The following is a 24,851-nucleotide window of genomic DNA, read 5'->3' as shown; positions in this document are numbered from 1 at the left end:
GAAATTCCTCACCGAAAACCCCACACCTCAGAGTCTTGTCATCCAGGCTTCTTCATCTGGCGCATTCCATGTCTGTAGGAGGCGGGACTGGCTTGTAGTGGGTACCAAGAGGTACTTACACTTTGGCCCAGGTATCCCTTATTAGTGTAGAGGGGTGTCTAGCAGCTTAGGCTGATAGAAAAGGTAGCTTAGCAGAGCAGCTTAGGCTGAACTAGGAGACGAGTGAAGCTCCTACAGTACCACTAGTGTCATATGCACAATATCATAAGAAAACACAATACACAGATATACTAAAAATAAAGGTACTTTATTTTTATGACAATATGCCAAAGTATCTCAGTGAGTACCCTCAGTATGAGGATAGCAAATATACACAAGATATATGTACACAATACCAAAATATGCAGTAATAGCAATAGAAAACAGTGCAAACAATGTATAGTCACAATAGAATGCAATGGGGGCATATAGGGATAGGGGCAACACAAACCATATACTCTAGAAGTGGAATGCGAACCACAAATGGACCCCAAACCTATGTGACCTTGTGGAGGGTCGCTGGGACTGTAAGAAAACGGTGAGGGTTAGAAAAATAGCCCTCCCCAAGACCCTGAAAAGTGGGTGCAAAGTGCACCTAAGTTCCCCAAAGAGCACAGAAGTCGTGATAGGGGAATTCTGCAGGAAAGACCAACACCAGCAATGCAACAACAATGGATTTCCAGACGAGAGTACCTGTGGAACAAGGGGACCAAGTCCAAAAGTCACGATCAAGTCGGGAGTGGGCAGATGCCCAGGAAATACCAGCTGTGGGTGCAAAGAAGCTGCCACCGGATGGTAGAAGCTGTGGATTCTGCAAGAACGACAAGGGCTAGAAACTTCCCCTTTGGAGGATGGAAGTCCCACGTCGTGAAGAGTCGCGCAGAGGTGTTTACGTGCAGAAAGACCGCCAACAAGCCTTGCTAGCTGCAAAGGTCGCGGTTAGGGTTTTTGGATGCTGCTGTGGCCCAGGAGGGACCAGGATGTTGCCAATTGCGTAAGGGGACAGAGGGGGCGCCCAGCAAGACAAGGAGCCCTCTCAGAAGCAAGCAGCACCCGCAGAAGTGCCGAAACAGGCACTACGAAGTGGAGTGAACCGGAGCTCACCCGAAGTCACAAAAGAGGGTCCCACGACGCCGGAGGACAACTTAGGAGGTCAAGCACTGCAGGTTAGAGTGCCGGGGACCCAGATTTGGCTGTGCACAAAGGAAATCCTGAAAGAGAGCACAGGAGCCGGAGTAGCTGCAAAACACACAGTTCCCAGCAATGCAGTCTAGCGTGTGAAGGCAAGGACTTACCTCCACCAAACTTGGACTGAAGAGTCACTGGACTGTGGGAGTCACTTGGACAGAGTTGCTGAGTTCAAGGGACCTCGCTCGTCGTGCTGAGAGGAGACCCAGAGGACCGGTGATGCAGTTCTTTGGTGCCTGCGGTTGCAGGGGGAAGATTCCGTCGACCCACGGGAGATTTCTTCGGAGCTTCTAGTGCAGAGAGGAGGCAGACTACCCCCACAGCATGCACCACCAGGAAAACAGTCGAGAAGGCGGCAGGATCAGCGTTACAAGGTCGCAGTAGTCGTCTTTGCTACTTTGTTGCAGTTTTGCAGGCTTCCAGCGCGGTCAGCAGTCTATTCCTTGGCAGAAGGTGAAGAGAGAGATGCAGAGGAACTCTGATGAGCTCTTGCATTCGTTATCTAAGGAATTCCCCAAAGCAGAGACCCTAAATAGCCAGAAAAGGAGGTTTGGCTACTTAGGAGAGAGGATAGGCTAACAACACCTGAAGGAGCCTATCAGAAAGAGTCTCTGACGTCACCTGCTGGCACTGGCCACTCAGAGCAGTCCAGTGTGCCAGCAGCACCTCTGTTTCCAAGATGGCAGAGGTCTGGAGCACACTGGAGGAGCTCTGGGCACCTCCCAGGGGAGGTGCAGGTCAGGGGAGTGGTCACTCCCCTTTCCTTTGTCCAGTTTCGCACCAGAGCAGGGCTGAGGGATTCCTGAACCGGTGCAGACTGGCTTATGCAGAGATGGGCACCATCTGTGCCCATCAAAGCATTTCCAGAGGCTGGGGGAGGCTACTCCTAACACCTTTTTCCAAAGGGAGAGGGTGTAACACCCTCTCTTTGAGGAAGTCCTTTGTTCTGCCTTCCTGGGCCAAGCCTGGCTGGACCCCAGGAAGGCAGAAACCTGTCTGAGGGGTTGGCAGCAGCTGCAGTGAAACCCCGGGAAAGGCAGTTTGGCAGTACCCAGGTCTGAGCTAGAGACTCTGGGGATCATGGAATTGTCTCCCCAATGCCAGAATGGCATTGGGGTGACAATTCCATGATCCTAGACATGTTACATGGCCATGTTCAGAGTTACCATTGTGACGCTATACATATTTCGTGACATATGTATAGTGCACGTGTGTAATGGTGTCCCCGCACTCACAAAGTCCGGGGAATTTGCCCTGAACAATGTGGGAGCACCTTGGCTGGTGCCAGGGTGCCCACACACTAAGTAACTTAGCACCCAACCTTTACCAGGTAAAGGTTAGACATATAGGTGACTTATAAGTTACTTAAGTGCAGTGGTAAATGGCTGTGAAATAACGTGGACGTTATTTCACTCAGGCTGCACTGGCAGGCCTGTGTAAGAATTGTCATAGCTCCCTATGGGTGGCAAAAGAAATGCTGCAGCCCATAGGGATCTCCTGGAACCCCAATACCCTGGGTACCTTAGTACCATATACTAGGGAATTATAAGGGTGTTCCAGTATGCCAGTGTAAATTGGTGAAATTGGTCACTAGCCTGTTAGTGACAATTTGTAAAGAGAGAGCATAACCACTGAGGTTCTGGTTAGCAGAGCCTCAGTGAGACAGTTAGGCATCACACAGGGAACACATACATATAGGTCACAAACTTATGAGCACTGGGGTCCTGACTAGCAGGGTCCCAGTGACACATAACAAACATACTGAAAACATAGGGTTTTCACTATGAGCACTGGGCCCTGGCTAGCAGGATCCCAGTGAGACAGTGAAAACACCCTGACATACACTCACAAACAGGCCAAAAGTGGGGGTAGCAAGGCTAGAAAGAGGCTAATTTCTCACAATGTCGCACCCCTGGATATGGAATAAAAAAGACTGGATAGTTTGGGGAAGAAGTTGTCTTCTTCCAACAGTCTAGCGCTGCAGTCCGTTTGAACACTGCATGCCTTTTGGGCCGCTATTCCCATACTGTCTGCGATACAGTCATGCAAGTGCTGCCTGCAGTTCCGGAGGAGGCCCGGACTATTGTTTTCCATGCCGTAACAGATGGGAGGGATGCAGCGAAGTTCAAAATTAGTTGTGGACTGGATACACCCGACTCTCTGGGCAGATCGGTTGCGTCGACGGTGCCATTAATACGCCACGCTTGGCTGAGAACATCTGGCTTTTCAGGGGATGTCCAGCAACCCTTGATGGACATGCTCTTTGATGGCACACGTCTCTTCAGAGAGAAGGCGGACTCGGCGATTGAACGCTTTAAGGATTCCCGAGCCACAGCCCGGTCCTTTTGGCTTCGTGCCCACTCCTAGACCGCACCAGCCCGCCTTTCGCCCCTTTCTTGGCTACGGAAGGGGCACCCAACCACTTCCTTTCCCCCCGGCCATTGACCTGCGCATGCGGCACAGCCCCTGCGCAGACGCGGGTCCCACGCCCCCAGTGATCAGATAGCCAGCGGGTCACCTAGTCCACCCCTGCCCCCTCTTCAGCCTCTAAGCCTTCCTAGTCCACGAGTACATCAGGAGCCAGTGGGTGGCAGGATTCGCCATCACCTGTCCCAATGACAATCCATTGCCGTGGACAGATGGGTCCTCCAAATTGTCCAAAGGGGCTAATCCCTCCCCTTCGAGACATCTCCTCCTGCCATGCCACCTTCATACAATCAGACATCGGAGGATCATATGGTGCTTCTCAGCGAGGAAGTCCAAGCCCTTTTGGCTAAAGGAGCTACAGAGAGGGTTCTGTTGCCAGAAGTAGGTTGTGGTTTCTATTCCCGCTACTTTCTGGTTCCAAAAAAGGACAAAGGTCTTCAGCCTATATTACATCTTCAGTCCCTCAATCTCTTCCTCAAAAAGGAGAAATTCCAAATGGTGACATTGGGTCGGGTCCTATCTGCCCTGGATCCCGGAGACTGGATGGTAGGGTTGGACTTGCAAGACGCATACTTCCTCATTCCTGTCTTGCCATCCTACAGATGTTACCTATGATTTATGGTAGGTCACGAGCACTTTCAGTTTACCATACTTCCCTTTTGGCCTTACCAGTGCCCCTCTGGTGTTCACAAAAGTGATGGTGTTGGTGGCAGCTCATCTGCGCAGGGTAGGGTCCCAGTCTTCCCCTACCTCGACGATTGGCTGTTGAAGGCGAACTTGCCCCAGACGGTCGTCTCTCACCTCCAGACTACAGCGAATCTTTTGCATTCGCTGGGGTTTGATATCAACGTGCCGAAGTCACACCTAACTCCTCCTGAGACGCTCCCTTTCATCTGAGCTGTTTTGGATACAGTGCAGTTTCGGGCATATCTTCCCGAAAAGCGAGTCTAGGATATTCGGGCTATGATACCGATGTTTCAGCCTCTGTCCTGGATTTCGGTGAGAATGACTGTGGCTGCTGGGCCTCATGGCCTCCTGCATCCTGCTGTTTAAAAATGCTAGATGGCATATGCGGGCTCTGCAGTGGGACCTGAAGTTCCAGTGGGCGCAGCATCAGGGGAATCTCTCCAACAAGGTCCAGATTTCGGAAGGAACTGCAGGAGATCTGCATTGGTGGTTAACCAATCAGGATTGGGTCAAGGGCAGATGCCTCTCCTTTCCCCAACCAAATCTGACAGTCATGACAGATGCGTCACTGTTGGGATGGGGTGGCCACGTGGGAAAGGCGGATATCAGAGGCATTTGGTCTCCGGCAGAAACCAGGCTTCATATCAATCATCTGGAGCTCCGAGCAATTCGACTAGCATTAAAAGCATTCCTTTTCTCTCTCTAGGGGAAAGCAGTGCAGGTGTTCACAGACAACACCACTGCCATGTGGTATTGCAACAAACAAGGCATAGTGGGGTCATGGACCCTTTGTCAAGAGTCCCTTCGCCTCTGGACTTGGCCGGAACATCAGGGCATTTCCCTGGTGGTTCAACATCTGGCAGGCTCCCTGAATGCCAGAGCAGATGAACTCAGCCGACGATGCATGGTCGATCACGAATGGCGTCTCCATCCAGAGGTGGCGCATGGTCTCTTCCTGCAGTGGAGAGAACCTTGGTTAGATTTGTCGCCTTCGTAGAGAACGCACAATGTCAGCTGTTTTGCATGTTGGAGTTTCCAAGGCAGTACTCGCTCGGCGCTGCTTTTCGATGCAAGTGGAATTCAGGCCTCCTGTATGCCTTTCCTCCTATACCACTTCTGCCCAGAGTTCTGAAGAAGATCAGGCCAGACTGGGCCCAAGTAGTACTGGTGGCTCCGGACTGGGCACGAAGAGTCTGGTATCCTGAGCTCTTGAACATGGCCATAGTTCCTCCGATCAGACTGCTCCTTTGGGAGGATCTTGTGTCGCAGCAGCAGGGGGAGGTCCTCCACCCGAACCTGTCAACTCTGCGGCTTCATACGTGGAGATTGAGCTGCAACAGTTGACATCTATTGACCTGCCACCCGAATTCTGAGACGTTATCTTGGCAGCCAGGCGTCCCTCAACCAAAACTGTATACGCATGTTGTAGGAAGAAATTTGTGGCATGGTGCATCAACAAATCTGTCAAACTTTATCTGCTCCTCTTTCTCAAGTCCTTCTCTTTATTCTTTCTCTTGGATGGCAGTGTTCCACCTTGGGGACTCTTAAGGGATATCTCTCTGCTATCTCTGCTTCCTTGAGGTTGCCAGATCAGCCTTCCTTATTTAAATCTCCTATAGTTGGGAGGTTTCTTAAAGGCCGCACACATCTCTTTCCTCCTATCCCACTCATCATGCCCCAATGGGATCTCTATCTGTTCTTAACATACCTTATGTGTACCCTGTTTAAACCGCATCACAACTGTCCTTTACGGCTCTTAACTATCGACATTGTCTTTTTAGTTGCCATTACTTCTTCCCACAGAGTGAGTGAACTCCTGGCTCTGTCATCTAAGCCACCTTTTCTGGCCATACATCCTGGCAAAGTGGTGCTTCGCACAAGGGTTACTTTTCTACCTAGGGTAGTGTCATCCTTTCATGTCGGACAGTCCATCACCTTGCCTACCTTTTTATGCACCCCTACATCCCTCTCATGAAGAGGAGAGACTCCACTGTCTGGACCCAAAAAGAGCGTTAGAGTTCTATCTTGATTGTACCAAAGACTTCCGAGTGGACGATCAACTCTTTGTTGGATATGTGGATGCGAAGAAAGGGAAGGCGGTGCAAAAAACGTTCCACCTCTCGATGGGTACTTCTTTGCATCAAAATGTGCTACGCTTTGGCCAAGAAGCGACCCCCTGAGGGCTTGCACGCTCATTCCACCAGAGCGACTGCTGCTTCCACTGCTAACTCTTACAAACCAGTGTCCGTGTTCTTCGCGGCTCAGCGCTTTGGCGTGAAAAGTCATGAAAAGAAACTGACGTCATTACGCTGAGACGGCATCTATGTACTATTGGCGACGTCGCCCGCGGCTTCGACCAATGCGCAAGGGTATTGCTCGAAGAAAAAATCTCCGGATCCATACTGACGCCTGGGGGGAAATTCTAAGGTAAGGAATCTGCAACTATAATATGCCTCTACCAGATATATTGTTACCGAAGGTAAGTAACTTGTCAATCAGGTCCGTATGGACAGGTGTTTTGCTTATTCAGTCCTGCAGTACTTTCTAGTCTGAAATTGTTTTGCAGGCTTACCTATGGGGATGATATTGCTCGGTTATCTATTGAAAGGTAAGGAATCTGCAGTTAGAAGTCTCTATCAGGTAGACAAGTTACTTCAGTAATGCCTTATATGGTAGAGATACATTTAACTATTCTTCTAGCATTACCTGCTTTAGATATTGCACGACCCTTTCTAGGGCTTGGAAAAGCCACAACCAGCTGTTGTGTTTTTCAAAAAGATTTGGTTCTGTCAATGTAGAATAATAGGACTAGTTTCGAGATTTCTGGCATGGTCAGAGGGTAGTGGGTGCGGGTCCTAGGGTTGATGGCCATTAGTTGTTCCATGTGTTGCTGCTATCGCCAAAGATCAGTACTTCCGTCTTGTCTGTGTTCAGCTGCAGGCAGTTCTTCATCCTGTCTGTGACACTTGTCATGCGTCTGTGGAAGTTGGTTCTGGTGGTGGAGGGTTTCTTGGTGAGTGAGAAGAGTTAGGTGTCATCTGTGTAGGAAATTGTTGAGAATGTGGGATCTAACAATGTTGGCCAGCAGGGTCATATATGCTTTGAAGGGCATGGGGTTAAGGGATAATCCCTGGGGGACATCACAGATGATCTCCTTGGGTTCAGAGGTGAAAGGTGTAAGGTGGATCCTCTGGGTTCTTCCAGTGAGGCGGGAGGTGATCCATCTGAGCGCATCCCCTTGAATGCTGATGTGGTGTAGTCGACTTGAAGTCTTTGCTTTTAAAAGCACCCCACACCGTTTTACAAGCAGTTGACTTAACACTGCTACAAAATCCATCTAATTAGACAACTGATTATTTAAAAAAAGGTTTAACAAACAATTTCATTAAAGTTCTTATGAGAGAATATATTTTACATGCATCTTTCTGCGAGTTCTGAAAGGTGCTCTTTGACAATGGTTCCTTATCTCAAGTATTCAAATGGCTTAGTCTTGTTATTGTGAAGTAATACATTTGAAATTTAAGTGGAACAATTTGGGCATGTTTGGTTTGTAACGTCGTTTTTGAGAGAAAGTAGGTCACTATACACTTTCAGTTGGTCGCTTTGTTATAGGGTATTAGGATGATACTTGCTGTATCCTTCAGTAACCAAACCAGATCATCCCATTGCTATGCATTAGAGAATTTCAAGGGTCTTTTTTTCCCCTTCCGTATGAAGGGCTCTGCTCTCCACTTCTAGGCAACAGAGTTTCGTGTAGCCAACGTATTTTTTTTTAATGTAGGAGGAGCCCTACCCTTCCATCTTCTGATAATTGACCTCTTAATCACTGGTAATGTCGGGTCCAAAAATTTAGATACTGATCTACTGTTATTTACTTGTTTAAACAGGCCAAGCATGCAGCATTCCAGCCGAATTGAATCTTTGCGATCAGTTACACTTAAGTTTCTGCAAAGCATTTGGCCAACATCAAGTTATTTCTGATGAATACTTCTACTTGCAGATTCCATTCCATACGCAAGACTGGATCTGGAAAACGTATGCTGAAGCTCTCTGGCATCGGTAGGTGGCATGTACTTCAATTTGACATGGAGTTGTGATGACATCAACTGGACCATATAGCAACAGGACCGGCATCCTGATATTTCTGTGTTTTTCCACACCTTCACACTTCATCTTGTCAGAGATTTTTCTCTCACAAAAAGTTTTTTTCTTTTCTGGTGCCGTAGGGACAATGTCACCACCAAAACTCTCAAGTTTGAAGCCTTGTCGGCTATATGATGGACATATGGCAACTGTCTGTGTTGCCTTGGCTGAAGGCATGACACATCATTGTACAATGTCTGTTGACAGATGCACCATAAGGCTCATCAAGGAGCATCGGACTAAACTTTTTACAGCTCGTTTATAGGAGCCGTCATCAAACCAGGTCCTTTGTCAAGGTCAAGTTCCCTCGGGAGGTCATTTTCCTCAAACAAGTCATCAAGGGAGAAGAAATTATGTTGAAAAAAAAAGTGTTCTTTTTTGCCTCATCGTTCAAAAAGTACAGGTAAGATATAGCTAGCTGACTCCAGCTTTGCTGGAGCTGGTGGCGAAATCCCTGGCACCGTTTTTAGATCTTTTTTGAGAGAGCAACGATCCTCTCTGATGCACCAGCTGGCTCCAGGCCAAGTTGACGGACCTTTTGATCTTATGCCATTATTGCCTTTATTCCGTTGCGGGTTCTTTCCTCTGCTACCTCAATTCGGGACCTTAATTTCCCTGATGCCACTCAGCCCAAATTGCTACCGGTAATGTTACCCCATAGGCTGACACCCAGGAGGGCAAATGTTCTGAACAACAATCCTGGAAGCCCTTTCATATGGGTAAGGACTCAAATTTTCAGTTTTACCAAGGAGATGAAGATGAAGACCTTTCTTCCAAGGAGATTGAGACCTATCATCCAATAGATACCATGGCACATCAGGAGGCACGTGCTCTGGAAAACTCCCTAGACACTGATGTGAATAATTCTCCAGGTCATGCACCACCTAAAATAGCTTCTTTTTACTCTGCATTAAAGGAAGCTGCAGAGCGTCTAATGCTGTCATTACCTACTGTGAAGTATTGTACTGATATCCTCATGGATGTTTTACAGATGGCTCCCTTCGCCAGTGAAACATTGATTCCCTTTAACAAGACACTGATAGACTCCATCAAAGAGCCCTAGTCGAAGTAGTCATCTTAAGCAGTCTCCAAAACAATTGCTCTCAAGATCCCTTCCTCTGGGAATCCAGCCTTCTCCACATCCATCCCCAAGGGTTTAGTGTTTCAAAGTTCTGCGACTTCTACACTTAACACCGGAGCCTTGCCTGCATATCCTCTGGTAGGAGTCCAAGAAAATGGAAGCTTCAAGAAAGAATTTCTTCTCTGTAGGTCATCATATCCTCAGATCTCTAAACGTGGCTTGTCACCTTAGTTGCTTCATGGATGCCCTATGGGGCAAGATAGTTTTAGTTACGCCCAGCCTTCCAGACCACCTAAAGGACCACTTCATGGAGGTTGTGAAAGATGGACAGAATGCATCCAGGCACATTTTAAAGGCCTGTCTGAACATTGCTAACTATGTTTGTCCTTCTCCAATTTTGATGAAAAGCTTTGCCGACCTCCAAAATCTATGTAATTTTCCTTGAGTTGGACAGCCTTCAGCTACACATCCAGACCCAACAGCAGAAAAAAAGAATCTGAAGATGGTAAGCAATGGACATTAGAAAAAAAGTATCTGAAGATGGTAAGCAATGGTGGGAGCTTTTTTTTGGGGGGGGGGGGGGGGGGGCAACATCACAGAAGCACCAAATGGGGGATACATCAACGCCCAACAGCAAAAAACTAAAATTTGGACTCCAAAAGTTGGGGAATTCCAGCCACAACCACTAGATAACAGTTTAATGCACAGCATGGGAATCCAAGTTCTTCAAGCTGCAAAACTACACCTACAGGTAAAAAAAACTCATGGACACGCCTTTCAACAGAGACTCTCTCTTTATCAAAGAAGCAAATCCGAGGCCAATTTGGAAAAATTACACTTATTTTTATATATACTTTAAACCTAAGAACTTTGTTATAAGGTAAGTACATTTGTAAGCATAAATTCTTTTCAGTTGCAAAAATCGTGCAATTTCAGAGTTTGTCAATGGTAACCTATGGAAGGAAAACACATTGAGCAAACAAGCACTTGATGACGGGTCACTGGATCAATCTTGTAGACTTAAGGTGAGTACTGGGCAAGGGTCCGGACCACACCAACAGGTCACTCTCTGCAGCACTCGGGCAGCTGGAGTGCAGAGGTGCAGTACGCATTGGATGCATTATGTATTTCAATGGAGATTGGTGTCCATGTATTTAGGCTCCGGCAGTTGCACCCATCGCGCAGATCACTGCCTGTAAATCAGGCACTGACCTGCGTGACTGGGCTCTGCACCGGGGCCCCTGCACTGCCCATGCAAAGTGCATGGGCCCCCAGAGGTACCCTGGGGCACCCCCTCTGCCAGCCTTTCCCTGGCGGGATATCCCACCAGGAAAAGGCTGGCGGAAATGGAAACATTATCCGCAGGGTAGCCTGGCAGTGGATGAGGCCTGTTCAGAATATGGCAGTTTGGCCCGCCATGCCAGCTAGTGGCTTCAGCCGCCAAGGCCGGCATGGCGGGCCAAACCGCCATGTTCATAATGAGGGCCTAAGTCTAATCCACTGCGGGTGACACCTGTCGCTCCAATCCGGGTTTTGCTCTGGCTAACTAGCAGTGCCTCATCTCTACCCAAGGATAGGGATGACTGGGCAGCCTAGCCATGACATAGCTTCTCAGAGAAGTCATGGTCACTCAGGTCTCATCCGTTTTTCTCAATTACAAGTCAATTACAATTCAGTCTCATATATAAATGACAAACAGAAGCAGTATATGTTTTAATAATGAGTTTAATAAAACAACTGCATCTTAGATAGCAGAGCGTGAGCTGCAAAAACCAGGACGACATACCAGGACTGTATTCAAATTGTGACGAGAAGAGTGAAGCATAAAAACAACGCTATCATATTGTCACTATAATCAATGGACTAGCCCCTACCTGGGCTATGATAGAGCACAGCATGTTGAGCTCTAATTCTGCCCTTCAGGTTCCCCTGGGAAGACATCAACCCCCATACCTGAGCAAAGGGCTGCGGTCTGCATTAGCATCTGTAGCGAAGCAATCAGCATACATTTGTGGTTCCCTGGCTGGAGTCTCCCTCTAACGTGTAAAGGACAAGGAAGTGTTTTTGTAATAACACAGCTGATGTTCTGAGAAAATGTCCCTATGTAAGGATGTGTGTTTTCTACGAATGTTGGAGACTAGACTTCTACCACGTTCACCGGCAATGTACCGTGCTGTAGCCTTGGAAGAAGCACAGAGTGATCAAGAATGTCTTGTTTAAGAACAGAGTGCTAGCCTTGGCAAAAACAGTTAGATGAACGGAAAATAAAACAAGATCGTAAAATTGGTTATGGTAACAATAATAAGACAAAGCTGAATAAAATATATCTAGTTTAAAGTGCACAGCGGCTTAGTGTGTTAAAATAACGTGCATGGAGCTATAACTAAAATGGCTACACAACACCCTCCCCTTGTCGGTTGAAGGTGGTTCAAAGCCTAAAGACATTTTAAATTGTTACTAAAAAGCTCAACCTAAGATACAGATATAAAAGCAATGTCAATGATGACAAGTCGAAGGGACATGTGAGCATGTAAAGGGACAATATAAAACATGAGCATGTGGCATCAAACCAAATTCCGAAAGGCAGTAAATTTTGAAAAGTTCCAATCGATTCTGGGACCATAGAAGACAGGAGATCTTCCACTTCGGCCGATGTTAAAATTGGAAAGTCATCGCCAAGAAGTATCAAGGAGCAGGTGTGTTCCGTAGCCTCAGCTTCAGCCAAGGTGGCATTCCGTGGTGTGCCCAGTGAGGAGCTGTGAGCTGTATCCTCCTGGAAGGGCAACTCATAAGTAGCCTCACGTAGCAAACGCAACCTCAATGCGCATGTCCGGTAATGAACCCTCAGCGAGAACATCAACAGATCAGCGTTCAAATTAGGCAATCGCTGCGTCGAAAGACAGACTTCCAGTGCGTGTTCGAAAGAGCACCAGAGGCAATGAAACACAGGCTGCACATAATGCAAAACCGGTCTGAATGACAAAGACCAGCCACACTCCAATTGCTCCAAGAGTGTTGCTCCAAAATACTGCATCATGCGTTCACGACACAGCTGCGCAGATGGGAGCGACTTCATTCCTACTTGTTGCAGCGGGACAGCCATTGTGCATAAAAAATAGCAACAGCAAAATGCCAGCTAATACAGCCAAAATTATCAGAAATCCCCCGAAAATACTAGAAAAGATTGAGCGGATTGCTGATGGTATTAAACCGAATATGGAGGAGGTGTGAATGAAACCAGAGCCAACAGCTTTAACGAAATGTGCAATTCCAGTTGTACTGGGCGCATTAAATATTCATCCCACGAGTTCACCAAAGTGTTTTGGAAAGTTTGTTTTTAACAGGGACTGTATTTCTGCTGAGGACCTTACCACCTGCATAGGTCTCGCGTGCAGATGTAAGGGTCACATGCTCTTGAAACAGTAAAACCTCGAGTCTGCTCAACTTGTCAAAATTCACATTTAAAGTAGCAATGTGAGGCCAAATGTCAGCTACCTCTTTAATTTTAGTTGGGGTGAAAAGTACGTTCCCGCAGCATGTAACGACCTTAGAGACCGAGACAACATAAACTATTCCGGCTCGCATAACACAACAGTCTTCACCATTGAGGAGGACGTAGCTGTTGTTTGAAAGCACCTGGAACGTAGGTATAATCAAGGGGACTGGAACACCCTTCAGATAACAAGCTAAGGGCCAGATGTAGCAAGCCGTTTGCATGGCGCAAACTGCGTAAAACGCAGTTTGCGCCATGAAAACGGCCTCACGCTATGCTCATTCCCAAATTGCGAGTCGGTACCAGCTCGCAATTTGGGAATGCAACTCGCAAATAGGAAGGGGTGTTCCCTTCCTATTTGCGACTCGCATCGCAATTCAGAATTGCTTTGTGACCGCGACACTGGTGGTAACTCATTCGCAAAAGGGAAGGGGTCCCTATGGGACCCCTTCTCCTTTGTGAATGTCGAAAAAAACGAAACCAAATGGTTTCGGTATTTTTTTCATTTTGCAACTTGTTTTCCTTTAAGGAAAACGGGCTGCAAAATGGAAAAAAATAAAAAGCAGCTTTATTTAAAAAGCAGTCACAGACATGGAGGTCTGCTGACTACAGCAGGCCACCATCCCTGTGAGTGCAGGGACTCGCTATGGGGTTGCAAAATGCGACCCACCTCATGAATATTGATGAGGTGGGTCTTTGCGACCCCATAGCGAGTCGCAGAAGGTGTCAGACACCATTCTGCATCCGATTTTGCGACTTGCAAATTGCGAGTCGCTGAGACTCGCAATTTGCAAGTTGCAAAATCTGATTTTGCTACATCTGGCCCTAAGTTCGCTGCAGACACGTTAAACGCCCCATGCAAGGACAGCTGTTTACAAATCATCGAATGGCTGACTGAAGTCTCGCATTCACTACCGCTAAGAAAAACTTCTCTCATGCCACTGAGACATTTGTATGAGAAGGGAAGCTCCCACACCTCATGGATGTAACTATCTCCCAGCTGTTCACATCTGCCTACCGGAATGTGTTTTAAACAGGAGGTGAATTGAAGTGTAGAAATAGGCTGATTAGTTACCTCGTGTATTAGCCACTCAGCAGATAGTATTTCAGCCACAGTAAAAGGCAACTTTCCTAATTTCTCAATATTAAGCGTGACATAAGTCGCTTCATTCTTAGCCATTAGTTGTTGTCGCGTTAAATTAAAGGAAGAAAATCAGACTGAATACCAGTCTGATTCCTAGTGCTAGGCTGACCAGTTTGTGCCAGCCTGCCAGAACCAGACGAGTTGCTGGCCACATGGGGAGAGTGCCTTTGGCACTCTTTTGCCAGGAACAAAGCCTGTACTGGGTGGAGGTGCTTCTCACCTCCCCCTGTAGGAACTGTAACACCTGGTGGTGAGCCTACAAAGGCTCACCCCCCTTTAGTTATAGCACCCCAGGGCATTCCAGCTAGTGGAGATGCCTGCCCCCCCGGCCACTGCCCCCCCTTTTGGAGGCAAGGCTGGAGGAGATAATGAGAAAAAGGAGGAGGAGTGACCCACCAGTCAGGACAGCCCCTAAGGTGTCCTGAGCTGAGGTGACCCCTGCCTTTAGAAATCCTCCATCTTGAGTTTGGAGGATTCCCCCAATACGATTAGGAATGTGCCCTCCTCCCCACTGGGAGGAGGCACAAAGAGGTTGTAGCTACCCTCCAGGACAGTAGCCATTGGCTACTGCCCTCCAGACCTAAACACACCCCTAAATTCAGTATTTAGGGGCTCCCCAGGAAATCGGATTCCTGCAACCTGAAACAAGAAGGTCTGCTGACCTGAAAGCCCTGCAGAGACGACGGAGACGACAACTGCTTTGGCCCCAGCCCTACCGGCCTGTCTCCTGACTCGAAGAAATCTGCAGCAGTGACGCATACGACAGGGACCAGCGACCTCCGAAGCCTCAGAGGACTGCCCTGACCCAAAGGACCAAGAAACTCCTGTGAACAGCCTACTGCTCGACCACAAAATAGAGCAGTAGAATTATCAAATTTTTACACTATCTTAACTCTAAGGGGAACCCTCGGACTCTGTGCACACTATCTCTCACTTTGAGATCGTTTATACAGAGCCAACTTCCTACAGCCACTACAGGGGAAAATAAAGACTATTTTGGATTGGACTGCCCCTACTACACAGACCTAGGTTAGAGCTGCCTTAGGCCTCACTGGGTACTACAGGTGGTTTATTAAGAATTATGGCTCCATTTTAGCCCCTTAAATGACCTTACCTCTCAGAAAATGCTAAAGAAAGCTTTATGGACAGCTAACTGCCAGAAAGCTTTATATGACCTTAAACAGCCCATGTGTTTTGCTCCTATTTTAAGAAGCCCTGAGTACTCCAAACAATTTATAGTGCAAACAGATGCTTCTCATGTAGGGATTACTGTCACAGCTGAATACAGAGGGCCAGGACCAGCCTGTAGCTTTTATAAGCAGAAGGTTGACCCCCAGGGAAAAGCATTGGTCAGACATAGAAAGGGAGGCCTTTGCTGTGGTTTGGGCTTTGAAGAAGCCGAGGCCATACTTGTTTGGCACTCACTTCCTTGTTTAAACAGACCACAAGCACCTTCTACGGTTAAAGCAAATGAACAGTGAAAATCCCAAACTTTTGTGGTGGTCCATATCCCTACAGGGAATGGACTCTACAATGTAGCATAGACCTGGGAATAACTACTCCAATGCAGATGGACTCTCCAAATATTTCCACTTAGACAATGAAGACTCCTCTGGGCAAGGTTAGCCTTTGTTAGTGGAGTAGGGGGGAGATTGGGTTATTTAGGAAAATACCCTCTTTTTGGCATGGTTACCCCTACTTTCTGCCTGCTGTCAGTGTGTTTTGACTGTGTTCACTGGGATCTGGCTAACCAGGACCCCAGTGACTGTGCGCTTTCCCTGTAAATTTGTTTGTTTCTGACTTAGTACACCCCACATTTGGCATACTGGTGCCCCATGGGGTGTAGGAAGTTGGCTCTGTATGTACTATTTCAAAGTAAGAAATTATTGTTAAGGCCGGATAGGCTAATAACAATTAAATAAATGGTAAATGGCAAAGTAAGAAATAGCATGCACAGAGTCCAAGGGTTCCCCTTAGAGGTAAGATAGTGGCAAAAGGCGATAAGTCTAATGCTCTATTTTGTGGTAGTGTGGTCAAGCAATAGGCTTATCAGAGGGTAGTGTTAAGCATTTGTTGTACACACACAAGCAATAAATGAGGAACACACACTCAAAAGACAATTCCAGGCCAATAGGTTTTTATATAGAAATATATATTTTCTTAGTTTATTTTAAGACCCAAAGGTTCAAGATTTACAATCAATACTTTAAATGAAAGGTATTCCACTCAGGTATCTTAGGAACTTTGAATCAACAAAATAACATGTACAGTTTTGGCAAAAATGGCAACAAGCTATTTCAAAACTAGACAGTGCAAAGTTCAACAGTTCCTGGGGGAAGTATTGGTTAGTTTTGCAGATAAGTAAAGCACCTGCAGGGTTCAAAGTTGGGTACAAGGTAGCCCACCGTTGGGGGTTCAGGGCAACGCCAAAGTTACCACACCAGCAGCTCAGGGCCGGTCAGGTGCAGAGGTCAAAGTGGTGCCCAAAACACATAGGCTTCAATGGAAAAGGGGGTGCCCCGGTTCCAGTCTGCCAGCAGGTAAGTACCCGCGACTTCGGAGGGCAGACCAGGGGGGTTTTGTAGGGCACCGGGGGGGGGACACAAGTCAGCAAAAAAAAGTACACCCTCAGCGGCACAGGGGCGGTCAGGTGCAGAGTGCAAACAGGCGTCGGGTTTGCAATTGGTTTCAATGGGAGACCTAGGGGTCTCTTCAGCGAAGCAGGCAGACAAGGGGGGGGGGGTGCTCCTCGGGGTAGCCACCACCTGGGCGAGGGCCACCTGGGGGTCGCTTCTGCACTGGAGGTCGGATCCTTCCGGTCCTGGGGGCTGCAGGTGCAGTGGGTTTTCCAGGCGTCAGGTTCTTTGAAGCAGGCAGTCGCGGTCAGGGGGAGCCTCTGGATTCCCTCTGCAGGCGTCGCTGTGGGGGCTCAGGGGGGTCAACTCTGGCTACTCACGGGCTCGCAGTCGCCGGGTAGTCCTCCCTGTAGTGTTGTTTCTCCGCAGGTCGAGCCAGGGGCGTAGGATGCAGATTGGAAAGTCTCACGCTTCCGGCGGAAAATGTGGAGTCCTTTAAAAGTTGTTTCTTTGTTGCAAGTTTCAGTCTTTGTGGAACAGGGCCGCTGTCCTCAGGAATTCTTGGTCCTTTTAGATGCAGGTTAGTCCTCTGAGGCTTAAGAGGTCACTGGACTCTGGGGGACGCGTCGCTGTTGCAGTTTTTCTCAAAGTGGGGAGACAGGCCGGTAGGGCTGGGGCCAAAGCAGTTGGTGTCTCCGTCTTCTCTGCAGGGCTTCAGGTCAGTAGTCCTCCTTCGTCTTCAGGTTGCAGGAATCTATGTTCCTAGGTTCTGGGGGCCCCTAAATACTCAATTTAGGGGTGTGTTTAGGTCTGGGAGGTTAGTAGCCAGTGGCTACTAGCCTTGGGGGTGGCTACACCCTCTTTGTGCCTCCTCCCTGAGGGGGGTGGGGGGGGCACATCCCTAATCCTATTGGGGGAATTCTAATAGTCAGAGTCACCTCTGCTCAGGACACCTTAGGGGTTGTCCTGACTGGCCAGTGACGACTCCTTGTTTTTCTCATTATCTCCTCCGGCCTTGCCGCCAAAAGTGGGGCCGTGGCCGGAGGGGGCGGGCATCTCCACTAGCTGGGATGCCCTGTGGCGCTGTAACAAAGGGGGTGAGCCTTTGAAGCTCACCGCCAGGTGTTACATTTCCAGCAGGGGGAGGTGAGAAGCACCTCCACCCAGTACAGGCTTTGTTACTAGCCACAGCGTGACAAAGGCACTCTCCCCATGTGACCAGCAACATGTCTGGTGTGTGGCAGGCTGGTAAAACTAGTCAGCCCACACTGGAAGTCGGGTATGTTTTCAGGGGGCATCTCTAAGATGCCCTCTCGGTGTAGTTTACAATAAAATGTACACTGGCATCAGTGTTCCTTTATTGTACAGAGAAGTTTGATACCAAACTTCCCAGTTTTCAGTGTAGCCATTATGGTGCTGTGGAGTTCGTGTATGACAGACTCCCAGACCATATACTCTTATGGCTACCCTGCACTTACAATGTCTAAGGTTTTGTTTAGACACTGTAGGGGCATAGTGCTCAGGCACCTATGCCCTCACCTATGGTATAGTGCACCCTGTCTTAGGGCTGTAAGGCGTGCTAGAGGGGTGACTTATCTATGCCATAGGCAGTGTGAGGTTGGCATGGCACTCAGAGGGGCGTGCCATGTCGACTTAGTTATTTTCTCCCCACTAGCACACACAAGCTGGCAAGCAGTGTGTGTGTCTGTGCTGAGTGAGGGGTTCCCAGGGTGGCATAAGACATGCTGCAGCCCTTAGAGACCTTCCCTGGCATCAGGGCCCTTGGTACCAGGGGTACCTGTTACAAGGGACTTACCTGGATGCCAGGGTGTGCCAATTGTGGAGACAAAGGTACAGGTTTAGGGAAAGAACACTGGTGCTGGGGCCTGGTTAGCAGGCCTCAGCACACTTTCTAATCATAACTTGGTATCAGCAAAGGCAAAAGGTCAGTTGGTAACCATGCCAAGGAGGCATTTCCTTACATAGGGTACCTAGATACCCAGGACATTGGGGCACCAGAGGTTCCCGGTGGGCTGCAGCATGCATTGTGCCACCCATGGGATCCCATGCAAAATGTGTCTGCAGGCCTGCCATTGCCTGTGTGAAAAGGTGCTTGCACCCTTTCACCACAGGTCACTATAAGTCACCCCTGTGGCAGGCCCTCCTAGCCCAGAGGGCAGAGTGCAACTACCTGTGTATCAAACATGCCGGAATCATACCCCAACACTGTTGCCAGTATTGGTTTTATGATTCCATGCACTCTGGAGGCTCCTTAGAGGACCCCAGCATTGCTCCTACCAGCCTTCTGGGGTTTTCCCGAGCAGCCAGTGCTGCTACCACCCCACAGACAGGTTTCTGCCCTCCTGCTGCTTGACCAGCTCAGGCAGAGGAAGACCGAACAAAGGATTTCCTTTGGGAGAGGTAGGCAACACCCTCTCCCTTTGGAAATAGCTATTACATGGCTTGGGAGGGGTAGCATCCACCAAGCCACTGGAATGCTTTGAAGGGTACATTTGGTGCTCTCCTTGCATGAACCGGTTTGCACCAGCCCAGGGACCCCCGGTCCCTGCTCTCTTGCAAAACTGAAAAGGAAAGTGACCACTCTCCTGTCTATCACCACCCCAGGGATAGTGCCCAGAGCTCCTGCAGATGGCCACTTGATTTTGCCATTCTGAATCCAAGGTGGGCATCTGAGTGGCCAGGTCAGGCAGGTGCCGTCACAGCCCCCTCCTGATAGGTGGTCTCCCTGCTAGGTGACCAATCCCCCATCTTAAGCTATTTAGGATCTCCATCGAGGGCGACCTTCAGATTAGACGTGAAAGATTCTAGCAGGACTCCTCTGCATTGATTACTTCATCTTCTGGCTACCGGGACTGCAACTGGACCCTCCAGGACCTGACAGTCTGCAACATTTCTCTGGCTGTGCATCCTCTGGGGGCGATGAGTCTTCAGGCAGCACAAGAAGCAAGAAGGAATTTCCTTTGGAGTGAAGGAGTCACTACCCTTCATCCGCAGGCACCAACTGCAACGACGTCTGGCTGCGTGGATCTTCTGTCCTGCAAAACTGCATGGATCCTGCAAGGCAGTTGGTGGTCTGGAGTGGTCCCCTCGGTCCTCTTTACCAGTTGCCCAACTTGGGAGACGGTAAGCCCTTGTCTCTCCTTGCAGGACAGTACCCCTGTGCACCGCAACTATTGCAGCTAACAGGGCTTGTTGGCTCTTCTTATACGGGATCTTCAGGCTCTGTGAGCCCGGCCTCCAGCTCTCTTCCCTGCAAAGCATAGTGTCCTGCCTGCTAATCCATCAATGTGGGACTCTTCAGGCGTGCTGAGTGGGCCTCATTGCAACATCTGTGCCTGCTGCCTGTGAGGGGCTGCACCCTTGTCTTCCTGGACTACCCTCCTTGGGTTGAGTCCCCCCGGACCTTCCTGGTCCCCAGCAGCTCTGCAACTCTTTATCTGCGACTCTTGCCTTTGCCAAGGCTTGTTGGTGGTTTTTCCACACCACTAACTGACTGCAACTCTTCTTCCGACGTGGGACATAATCTGCATCACTTCTGGAACTCTTCTCCTGCGCTGCATAGCTGACTCCTTGTCTAAACCGTCAACCTGGTCCTGTATCTCCAGAAGGTGAGTAGTGGCTCCTGCTCCTTCCGGACACTCCAACTCGAACTGGACTTGGTCATCTTCATGTGCATGCCCTCTTCTGTCAGGATCCACCTTTGGTTTCCTCCAGACTTTCTTGGGTCTTGCACAGTCCTTTTGCAAAGTTTACCTGTGGATTTGGGGGAAAAACAGGCACTTACCTCTTCTCTCCTGGTCGCTAGGGGGGCACCCTGGTACTTACCTATTGGGGATCCTAGTTCCTCCAGCTCCGCTCTACAGATTTTACTTCATTGGGTGGGGCACTGACTTTGGCATTCCTCTTACTTAGTATTTGATTTGGTTTCCCCCTAGGGTTTCTATTATTTTCTGTTATTTCACTGTTTTCTATTGCTTTCTATGCCAAACCCGGTCTTCTAATGTGTATATGATAATGAGTCTACTCACCTGCTAGTGGGAAATTGCCTATACAGCATTTAAGTAATTGTTACCATAATAAAGTATCTTTATTTTTGTAACACTGTGGTTCTTTCGTGTGTGAGTGCTGTGTGACTACAGTGGTATTGCATAAGCTTTGCGTGTTTCCTAGATAAATCTTTACTGCTCATCCACAGCTTCCTCTAGAGACCCCTGACTTCCAAGACACTGCCTACACCTCACTGATAGAGGATGCCTTGACCTATTTTAAGGAGCTAACACCAAAGGTGCTCGCCAGGCCAGTCTCCTACAACACCGTGTTATAGTTTTTGAATGTGTGAGCTTCTTTTTGAGGGGGTGAAAGTGAGCAAGGACGAATGAGGAGATAGTGAGATTGAGTGACAGTTGGCTGTAAGTGTTGAGTGAGTAAGTAAATGAGAATAAGTGAGACTGAGTGAGAAAGAAAGAGTGCATGTGAGTGACCATGATTTAAAGTGAGAATCAATGAGTGAAATGATTTTTAGAGCATGTGAGTGAGCATGAATGAGTTTGAGAGTGAGAATATGAGTGGACGAGCGGTTGAGAATCAGTTTGAGTGAGAATTAATGAGTGTCTGAATGTCAGTGTAAGAAAACATGCTTGTTCCACATCTGCCCCCCACTTTTTGCTCCTATTTTGACTCTTAGGAACTGGTGTGATGGCTTTGAAATGCCTGGAGCCTTGCTAAACAGAACATAGTTCATGTTCTCTGGCCCTTAGTAAGTGGGGTTATGCCAATTGAACACAAGCCAAATAAACACACACCATTTTAAGTCCTTAGTATTTGGTACCAAGGGTACCTAGGGCTGGTAGGTTGAGGTGTCTCACGTGGACTGCAGCACTTTTTATACCCCCAAGAGTATGACAGGATAATACATGGATTACTATCTGCCATTGCAGACTGGAAGGGTAGTTCAAACCTGCTAACTCTACTTTGCCTTTTAAAGCAATGGTAAAGTTCAAACCTCCCTTTTTAATGTATGTTAATCAGTTTAAGGTAGGCCCAACAAGCCATAACGCTGCATGTGCTGTATGTTAAAAAGTGGAACCTGTACTTTTACATGGTCCAGCAGTAAAAACCCTAGCTTGTCCTTTTTTAATGTGGAAAGGATAGTAGACTCATTGGCAAGTATAGGTTTACAGGCTGGCACAGCCAGGCTGGCTAACTTCTGAATGGGACTACAACAGTTGATACCGTGTGGTACCAAAAGAAATCGGTGTGTTAAATCCGATTTAATGGTTAAATCGAATTTAATGTAACTGGTGGGCAAATTGTAGCTTTAGAAGTTGGCACTTTAGTTGCCCGAGGGTTCCAATGCCCATTTACTGATGTACACTGGACTTGTCCTGCAGACAGCTTTCTGCCCTCCTGGGGAGATGTCCTTATGACTCCCAAGAAAGGACACAATGGTGATCTGCATGAAAGAGGTGTTACGTCCCTCCTGCAGGAAGCCACATAGGTGTTAGTCCAGAATTGTTTTGTTGATTTCCTCTTCAATTGTTTTGGTGCTGTTTAATTGCTTTACACTTTTTTCTTTGTGTAAGCTTTTCCCCTCATAGCCACATCTACCGAGGGTTTAGCTGAAGGTTTAACAAATGAAACCTAAATGTCCTAAAGGGATTGGCAAGTTTATTGCAGGGTGAGGTCCCACAACCACACCATATAATACACCCCAATTCTTCACAGTCATTGAGGGGAAATGTGCTATGTTGGGAGTCTGCGCTGCTCTTGGCCTGCTGGGTGTAATCCCTGGCTTATGAGCCACCCATGGCAAAATGCTGATGCTCACACAATGGAGGTAATTCTTGGTGTATGAGACACATCTAGCCAAATGCTGTCACATTGGAGGTAATTCTTAGCAAAGGAGTCTCCCATGGCAAAATGCTAGCACACTAGAATTATTGGCATATGGGTGGACAACCATGGCACACCAGGTTGTAGGGGTAGCCATCGAGGACAAAATGCTGACCCTGACATACTCGGGGTAATTTTTGACATATGGGTCACCCAAGGTATTTAAAGGGACTGATTACCAAACTTTGGCTCTGACCTTGTCTTTGAGGAATTGATGGGTTATGTGTTGCACTTTAAAACAAGCATTTGCTATGCAATGGGTCTTGTGTTTGCTTGAGTTAGAGCTATTGGTGTTTTAAATTCGTAACTGGACTTGTCTTGCCACATAAGCTGAAAATGAAAAGTAAAACAGTTGACATGAGCAAGCCAATTCAAATCGCTACGGCCAGTATGAGCGCGAAGGAGAGACACAAAAGGAAAAAGGAGTCCGCTCACAGTCAAATGTAACAGCAAACGTGCAGTTATCAATATAACGTGGTCAGTGCACAAGGCGGTAACAAAACCATCCCGAGGAGGGACAAACTTAAAGCATTTACCAACTATAACAAAGGATTTTTGAAAGGCAAGCCCGTGAGTGAAAGTGATGGGTTGTGCAGTGGGAGTGGTTAGAAGCCCACAAGACTCACAACAGGTCAAAGGTCTTGCGCGCACGACCTGAAAATGGGGTAAAGTCCTTGGGAATGTCAAGCTTCATTAGCTTGGATCACCATAAAAGTAGTTCAGTAATTAAGAAGCAGTCTTCCTAGTCTGACTCTTTGGCAAATTTATGTGAAAAAGTTGCTTTAAAATGCAATATTTAACCCCAATATTTTCACAATTCTCTTGGTAAAATACTTGGTTGTCTTGAAGGAGTACACATCCTCCGCACTTAGAGATGTCCGCCCACCCTGCAGACAGCTCTAGTCAATGGCAGAAACTGTCATAAAGGCAGTTCCGGTCAGTATGTTAAAAGTACTGATGAATTGTCAATGTTCGTCAAACTGTTAACGTGTGTTTTGGTTTTTCAATCTGGCTACTAAAGCGGGAGTTTATTTTTGAAAATTCAAAAGCTAATACCCCCCCCCCCCCCCCCCCCCCACACACACACACTATTATAGGTGTCTTTCATGATATGGGGGTCATTTAAATGTTTTAATTATCACTTACCACTAGTTGTGATGAAGTACCAGTGACTGGCAGATAGTTTACTTGTTTTTGATTACCGTTGTCTAGAAAATAATTTTCAGTCTCTATTTTTTTTTTTATAGATTTTTGATTCCGATAGCTTTCCAGCAGACAAACCGTCCAGTGCCTATTGTGTACTCGCTGAACACTGAGTTCCAACTTTGCAACAATGAAAAAATGTTCTTAATGGACCCAACAACTTCTGAAATGTCTCTGGCTGACATGGATTACAAAGGTGCTTTTTCCAAAGGTACGTCTTTTTTATATGCTATTGTAAAAAAAAGCAAAAGAGAATAGTCTATTTGATGATCAGTGTGTACTTCAACTGTGTCTTGAGGTACGTTTAGATTATGTTTAGTGCTTCCTGGTATTTCATGTGTTCAACCATATAATTAAGTACTTGAAGTGGGATTTTGTTTGGGGAATGTTCTAAAAGGGGCGTAGGCAAAGTGTGGCTGTGATTGTTTTTCTCGAAGATTCTCTGTACTATATTTCATTTTTAAATTCAGGGCCTGTATGGGTTTTGAGCATATGCAGTTCCTTTGCCCACTCCAATTTAGCATTCTGCCATCCTACCAGATAGAGGCCTGATCGCTCCAGCCAATGGATAGCGATCCTCCATCAGGCCAATGACATACAGAGGGCTGCCCATTTTTGTTTTACCTTAACCTTTTTTGAACATGGGCATAAGTCAGTGGCTGAGTTAATATTTAACCGACACTTATCGCTCCTCAGTGGTTGCATTTGAATACCATCTCTCTAATATGTTTGTTTCACCCACCATTACTAGACCATGTGTTTAAGTATGCACTGTAATAGCTCCTCGGACATGTGTCATGTCTCTCTGGATATATCTTGTAAAAGATAACCAATGTCAAGTGTACCCTATGTAAAAGTCTCAATCTCTCCTGATGCTTTTATTTTTTTAACAGCACCATCTCGGTGTCTAATTACCAGTAGAATTTGTCCAGTAATAGGGGCTCCAAACAATCAGCA

At 47.4% G+C, this 24,851-nt stretch overlaps 1 protein-coding gene across 1 annotated transcript in view; it reads left to right on the top strand.

Annotated features, from left to right (window-relative positions):
• FRAS1 (Fraser extracellular matrix complex subunit 1) overlaps nucleotides 1-24,851 on the top strand; it is a 1,443,020-nt gene that overhangs the window by 1,185,128 nt on the left and 233,041 nt on the right. The window contains exons 19-20 of the mRNA XM_069205798.1: nucleotides 8,229-8,400; nucleotides 23,939-24,105. Of these exons, the coding sequence (XP_069061899.1) occupies nucleotides 8,229-8,400; nucleotides 23,939-24,105 (339 nt within the window). The remainder of the gene's footprint in view (nucleotides 1-8,228; nucleotides 8,401-23,938; nucleotides 24,106-24,851) is intronic.

The sequence above is a fragment of the Pleurodeles waltl genome, chromosome 1_2, assembly GCF_031143425.1.
Source record: "Pleurodeles waltl isolate 20211129_DDA chromosome 1_2, aPleWal1.hap1.20221129, whole genome shotgun sequence".
NCBI lineage: Eukaryota > Metazoa > Chordata > Amphibia > Caudata > Salamandridae > Pleurodeles > Pleurodeles waltl.
This window is presented reverse-complemented; position numbering and strand designations above follow the sequence as displayed.